Raw genomic sequence first — 7,261 nt, 5'->3', positions numbered from 1 at the left:
ACACACGCACTGGATTTCAAAGGAATGTAGGGGGTGGGGGGTGGTATGGAAAATATCTCATTTGGTTTTTTCTTACATTGATTCATGTTGAAAGGGTAATATTATTATTATAGGTATATGGGGTTAAATGAAATATATCATGAAATTAATCTCACCTATTTTTTTTTACTTTTTGTGTCCATTGCATTTCAAATTCCCTTGTGTGGCTCACATAGGTATTTTGGGGCCAGTGCTTGTCTAAGCCACTGTAGCTGTCCTTCCGAGTGCCGGGCACTGTGAAATGAACCGCTTTGCCCTCGTTTTCGTAGTTGCTGTTTTTCTCATGACTTCTTCTAATCGCATTGAAGCCTGTAGGAGAGAAGGCAGCAGCAACTGGAGAGGGCTCTGCGTTTGCGTTCTCTCCAGTCGGGTCACCCGCAGGAGTGAAGGCAGAGGCTTCAACTTCTCTTTTCAGCTCATTAATTGAGACGAAAATGTCTTCTTTTGTAGGCCAACCAAAAACCTGCTGGAAAACAGAGCGCACTAAGTAAGTATTCTGTGAGACACTTGTGTCTACTGTGGGCGGGGGGGGGGGGAGGGAAGGAGGGACCGGATGGGCCCTGAGGGCAAGCCAGAGCTGGCACCCCTGCCGCACAGAGCCAGTCTGCTCCAGCGCAGAAACAGGAAGTGGCAGTAACCACAGGCTTTCTAGCTACGCGCTGCCAGCATTTCCCACAGCGTATGTCCCTGCAGCCTGCACATGGGAGGCGCAGAGGATTCAAGTCAGGGCCACTTGGCTCTAACTGCAGGGCCTTCAAAGTGGAGGGGAGGTGAAGAGAGCTGGCGGTGCCTGGCTGTGCGAAGTTAAAGCATCTGGGGTCTTAAAGGCCTGGCATTAAACATGCGGCCATCTAGCAGGGAAGCAACAAAGCCCACATGGAAGAAGCACACCAGCCTGTGTGATCATGAGGTGTCAACGGGATCAGGTATCAGGCATCAGAAAACCCCAAACAAACAGTCGTATCAATGTGAATGAAGGGGGTCAGAGTGGAGACCCAAAGCCCATCGGTAGACAATTGGCCATCCCCTCACAAAAGGGTCACAAGGAAGAGATGAGCCAGCCAGGGTGCAGTATAGCACTGACAAGACACATAACATTCCTCTAGTTCTTGAATGCTTCCTCCCCCGCCCCCCACTATCATGACCCCAGTTTACCTTCTAAACCCAGCTAGATGGAAGCATGTACAATGGTACAGATAAGAGCTCTCAACACACAGAATCCAGGACAGATAAACCCCTCAGGATCACTAATGGGAGTAGAGATACCATGAGGGTAAGGGGAGGTGGGTGGAGAGGGGGAACCGATCACAATGATAGAAGTATAACCCCACCCCCACCCATCCAAGGGGTGCAAACAACAGAAACATGGGTGAAGGGAGACAGCAAATGGTGTACGATATGAAAATAATAATGCATCAGTGGGTCGTGGGGGGTGGAGTGGCTGAGCTCAGGGCTCAAGCAGAAAGAAAATGTTTTGAAAATGATGGCAACATAGCTGCAACAATGTGCTTGAGACAACTGAAGTGTGGGTGGCTATACCAGCTGTAAGAGCCCCCAGTGAACTAATTTTTTAAAAAGAATAAGGGAAAAGTACACTTTCTGGCCATTCCCTGTTTCCATGACCATTTTGAAGCCCCCTCCTACTGACCGTCTTGACCTCAGTAGGAGCTCAAGCCGGGAGGCCTGCTCCCTGCCTTACATCTGACAGAGGGCAGCTCAGCACCAAATGCCCAAGAAGTAGGGCATTCATGGGCTCACCTGGGCTAGTTGATGAGTCTGTGGACAAGTTCACGTTTTTACACCACAGCGATGCTGCTGCAGGTGGGGCTGGCATCTCTGGCTCCCGACCCCACAGCACCGTACTACAGAATCAAAGCCTCTTTTCAAATTGACAGCCCCTCACAGGCGCAGTAAGCATGGGCTTACTTGTGCTTACTTATGGACTGATCTGTTGTGAATAGTTTCACATGTTTGTTTGTTTTTACCACGTCTGCACCCATGCTCATCTGCTGACTGGGTAATCCATCCCTGTACTCTAGAATCAAACCCCAAACCAAACCCACTGACCTCCAGTCCATTCTGATGAGTCACCCCATGTACAAGTGGCCCCATGTAAGGTTTCGTAAGCTGTAAATCTGTGTGGGACCAAATAGTCTCATTGTTCTCCCTTGAAGGGGCTGGTGGGTTTGAACCTCCCCATTGCTTCCAACTCACCGCGACCCTATGGACAACAGAACAAAGCTGAATCCTTCTTCATAGTCTTAGTCTGGAAGCTCTGCTCAAACCCATTCACTTTGGGTGACCCTCCTGCCATTGGAAATACGGGCCCCATGGCTTCCGGCATCACGGTGACACACAGCCACCCTAGCCTGAAAGGCTGACGGAGAAGTGGCGGCATGGTGTAGAACGGGAAATGAATAAAGACGTTGGTTCTGTAGCACAGATTGGCTACATTTTTCAAGTTATTAATATGAGAAATATTTTCACAGCTCCAGTTGATGGATGACAGAAGATGAAGTAGACGTGTCATAGCTCAATAACTCAGGGAAGGGCAGCAGGTCTCTAGGTCACCACTGGAGTACCACCGCGGCCTGTGGAAAGACGCTGCACCGTGTGAGAGACCAGCTGACAAACAACAAGCACCAGCCGCTCTTCTCACTGCACGGCTTCAGACTGTAGCATATGTCTGCAGTATGTGTGTGTGTGTGTGTGTGTGTGTGTGTGTGTAAATACTACTTTTGTATCTGCCCCCCAATTCTTTGTATTTTTAGTTTTTTGTTGTGAGTTAAGGGAGGGGATTACATGTCACACTATCAACTCTTCCTTCAAGAACAGGAACCACACCTCACTCATGCCCACCCCCTGCGTCCTGGCCTGAAGCATCCGGGCCCAGGAAGGAACTCTCCCCTCTGGGACTGAACAGTGCAGGGAGCCTACAGACAGTCTGCCAAGTTCGCTAGGGGGCTCAGTGAGTGGAAGTGGGGAAATGCAGCAGGGGAGCGTCTGATTGAGTCTGGCCCTGGACACCTGTGGTGGGCATGATCCAGAGTCTGCGGAGGAGAGGCCAGCGTAGGCTGGCTGGTCAGAAGTTTAAAGTGTTGTGTGGAACCAGGGCCGATGGCATGACCTAGCTCAAGAGGCTGAGCGCTGCTGAGAAAGCATAAGGCATTCAGTGGGCATATGGGGAACTCCCTAGCGTTCTACCAAGCTCCTTGACCTAGCTTGGAATGGCTAGGACCCTGCTGAATGAAGAGAAGATCTTTGGCCCTGTGAACTGGTGCTCACTGCCTACTGACTTGATGGATGGCCTGCCCTGATTGGACTTTGCAGACTCGCAAGGTTTCAAGTGGAGTGAAGACTCTTCACCTCAAAGAACATCCCTGTCTCTTCAGAGCATTGAGTTGCTAGAAAAAGGCAGTTCCGAAACTAGACACCCAAAATGGCATGAAGTGGCTGGCTTACAAATTCTCCTATGGGAGGAGTTACTGATAGGATTATAGGATTCAGATATAGGTGCTCCCAAATCTGTAATTGACGGGCATACAATATTTTTATTTCGTTCACATATAGAGCATATAACGTATGCATTTACAGTATTGTATCATATTAGGTGCCCATGTGAGTTTATTGCTTGCTTTGTTTTGCGATTATCTAAGTTAAATGTTGTGTAAAGGTGTCCGGTTGACAAGAGAATGGTCTTTGGTAGTTGAATGATGTTATGTCAATTAGACACTCCTGGCTAGGGATGGAGTCAAATCTGTCCATCAAGGGGTACCCGGATGACACTTCCTTGTGGGTGTGGCATCTTTCATTATAGGAGTGCTGGGCTTTATGCCTGCCTCCTGAGTTGCCCATCTAGCCTGCCAAACCCTGACAGCTATGGGTGTACTGCCATGTTTCTACAGACCTGGGATCCATGGGACTCAGAACTAACTCACTTAGGGTCTCCTTGCTTCCGGTGTCAGCTACATGAGTGTGAAGGGGGCCTGGCTAGCATGGGACCTATCGACCTGAGTTGGACTGAGCTGGGACACAGTCTTGGACACAGATGGGACACAGCTAGGACACAGCTGTTAAATTATTTCTTATTATAAATTTTTTTCTGGTACATAGATGGTGTCGCTGAACTTACTTCTGTAGTCTTCCCAGCCTAACACCTGCACATCACACACGGTAACAAAACCTAGCTCTCTCCAAGGCTCCTGCTTCCCACAGCGCTCTCCAGGAGTAGCTGTTTTCTCCTACACGCCTCAGACGCAGGGCTGCCGGGGAGTGAAGTCGTCTCCTTGCTCCTTCCCATTTCTGGACCATCGCTTCTCCTTCAGCTTTGATGTTTAGCAGCAGCTTATTACCAGCTGTGTTAGGGTTCTCTAGAGAGACAAAACCAGATTGCTAATAATTACAAATATATATATATGTATGTATATATATATACACACAGATAACACAAGAAATGAACAGTTAAATTATAAAGCAGTACAAATGGCTCAGTGCAACTGACTCCCGTGAGAGAGTTGTGAGACTCTGGCAGTCCGAGTTTTGAGGGCCTCCAGGTAGTCCTCTAGAGAGAATGCTGGCTATCCTGGCATAGGCAGCAAACAGCAAGGTAGGTCACCAACAGTCAGCCAGGTTACCAATAGGTCACCAACAGTCAGTCCCCAGCTCAAAGAGATGTAAATTCCAATTGTGTGGCGAAGCAGGTCTTGAAGGAACCTCAAAGTATAGCAGCAGAGTCCACAGATTAGGTGTCCCACAGGTAGTGTAGCTTGCAAGGCAGCCGCACACTGGTCCGATGATCAAAGAGCAAGAGACAAGAAAGGCGAGGCTTACAGAGCTATTTATTTCTCTGCCCTTCAATTAATTCCACATGTGTTTATCGGCCAGGCTGGCACAATAAACTACCACACCAGCATCCCTTTTCTGGTTAGCTTTGTTATTTCTGGTCCCTTAATTATTTTAGAGGACTCACTCAAAATTACACAAATGCCACTCCATGGTTTTTGCGTGTTCTCCAAATCTACAAAACCAGTAATCTGGCATGGACTCTGTTAGGGATTAAATGCCCTCCCCCTGTGAAAAATTAAAAAAAAATTTTGAGTCTTAACGCCTGTACCTGTAAACATGACTTTGTTTGACAATAGGATCTTTGAAGATGTGGTCAGTACAGTACGCCCAAAATATCTGCCGAAGTCTGGGAACAGGACCTTGGTTGCACGTAGGGGCTTTGAAGATCCTATCAGTTCAGAATACCTGGGTCCTAATCCACTCGGAGTGGTGCCCTATTAAAAAAAGACATGCCGAAGTAAGGGACTTGCCTGGCAGCTATACCGCCCAGGAATGTCCGGAGCCAGGAGAAACAGAGACAAGGATCTTCCCATAGAACCTTCAGAGAACACAGCCCTGCCCATAGCGTCAGTTCATACTGTGGGACCATTTCTTTTCCTCTGCACTACGCAGTGTGAAGTATTGCGGTGCCGCACATGGAAGTGGATACAGTCTCCAAGGACAGCATCTCCCTTTCGTAGATAAGTTCCTCCCTTGATCCACCTGCTGACCTTTCCATCACCAGCATCTGCTGCCCCTCCAGAGTCTCATTTACAAGCATCCTCTTTTCCAGCCTTCATTCTTTAGCTTCATAGCTGTGGTGGTTGCATAATCTGTTGTCAATCTGAGACTTAAGAGTGAAGGGGTGGGGTTTAGCTTGTCAATTTCAGGTTGCAGGTTGACCTCATTTGGAGGTGCTAAGGAGATAAATAGCTCACTGGAGGTGGGACACACATTCACTCTCCCTGGGAGACATTGCTTTTGACAAGACACATAGAGCTACGCTTGTGTCCTGGAGCTAGAGGACCCACGTGGAGACCCCTGCCAGTGCTGAGATACTTCCACTATCAGTGGCTCCACAAGACTTTCCGCCCACTGCCCTGTGATCTTCCTGCATTCAACATCACTGCATGTGTTTCGTGTGTCTGAGGAGGACTTTGTAGATTGGTATTGGACATATGGGCTACTATCAGACTTATGGACTTGATCTGAACTGGGATAGGATGTTTTCTTAATGTACAATTGCTCTTTATATGAAGCTCTTATACACATATGAGTGTCCATGAATTTGTTTCTCTAGTTAACCCGGATTAACACAATAGCCCTCCTTTCAGGGCCCCAACTCCAAAAAGTGTTCAACCCCACCAGAAATTTCAAACTAAGTGATTTCTGCCACCTTTTCACCAGCCCTCAACCCCTTCAAGTTCTCCGTTAACGTGGTTTAGAGTCCGTCCTTCATCATCATCAGTCTTACACCTACATTCTCTTACCTTCTCAATTGGTCATTCTTACTTGGTCCAATCTCAACCGAAGTTATTGGTCAACTCTGCCATTCTCATTCCCTCCCTGCCCTGGACATAACTGCTGAACATGCATGCAGGAAAAGATACCACCAGGCTGACAGGTACTTATGAGCGAGAACAAACCTTTGTTGAATCCTTAGTGTTTCACTCTCTCACTCTCGTGGGCAAGTATTTCCCACCTGCTTCCTCCTCGAGCACTAATCCGTGCCATTGATACGCTTCCTGAAACCCTGCTCTCCATTTGCACTCAGGATCCCACCTCCTCTCACCTAGTCAAGGGCATTGCTCCTGCATCATCCATTTTCACCTTTCTGCCAGATAATACAGACATGCTGTCACTCCTATCCTCAAAGGAAAAGCAAGAGAAAAGTCGGGTCCATGCCTCACTCCCCTCATTCAGCACCAGATATTTACTGAACTCTCCCACACGCCTAAGGGTGGAGTGTTTCTAAAGAGGTCTCTTTGGGTGAGAAAAGTTGGGCATAGAGTGTAACCAGGTCAAAGTCACATAGCTTATTCCGAAGCTCGACCAGGGCAGGAACCCCACTGCCTTGGCCTCCAGCCCCATGCCCATTCCCCGGCACTAGGCTGCCTCTCAACAGACACCCTTAGTGTTTAAAACCACCCACTAAATGTGAGATACATGCGCCGGAGGAAGCACGGCATGATCTGAGCCATACAGTAGGAGGCTGACTGTAGCGTGTAGTGCTGGCAATGGAGTCACGATGCCCTCAAGCCAGGGGGTGTGGTCACCTGCCAGAAAGAACCCAAACCGGGGCTCTTGGTGTTAAAGTCCGACTCCTGGGGAGAAAGTGCTTCCTCATGCCGGTGCTCCCCCGCTGGCGGCCTAAGCATGTGGTAGCATTGCTGGCCTT

General features: G+C 48.5%; 1 protein-coding gene and 1 long non-coding RNA gene across 2 annotated transcripts in view; one reads left to right on the top strand and one right to left on the bottom strand.

Annotated features, from left to right (window-relative positions):
- CD58 (CD58 molecule) overlaps window positions 1-4,147 on the top strand; it is a 70,839-nt gene extending 66,692 nt beyond the window's left edge. Inside the window, exons 5-6 of the mRNA XM_075559903.1 lie at window positions 490-526; window positions 2,529-4,147. Of these exons, the coding sequence (XP_075416018.1) occupies window positions 490-526; window positions 2,529-2,538 (47 nt within the window). The 3' untranslated portion in view covers window positions 2,539-4,147. The remainder of the gene's footprint in view (window positions 1-489; window positions 527-2,528) is intronic.
- LOC142458917 (uncharacterized) overlaps window positions 1-7,261 on the bottom strand; it is a 54,401-nt gene that overhangs the window by 16,197 nt on the left and 30,943 nt on the right. Inside the window, exons 2-4 of the long non-coding RNA XR_012786426.1 lie at window positions 5,153-5,318; window positions 4,172-4,409; window positions 156-505 (exon numbers count right to left, since the gene is read on the bottom strand). This is a non-coding gene — a long non-coding RNA (uncharacterized LOC142458917). The remainder of the gene's footprint in view (window positions 1-155; window positions 506-4,171; window positions 4,410-5,152; window positions 5,319-7,261) is intronic.

This window comes from Tenrec ecaudatus, chromosome 1 (genome assembly GCF_050624435.1).
Source record: "Tenrec ecaudatus isolate mTenEca1 chromosome 1, mTenEca1.hap1, whole genome shotgun sequence".
Classification (NCBI taxonomy): Eukaryota; Metazoa; Chordata; class Mammalia; order Afrosoricida; family Tenrecidae; genus Tenrec; species Tenrec ecaudatus.
This window is presented reverse-complemented; position numbering and strand designations above follow the sequence as displayed.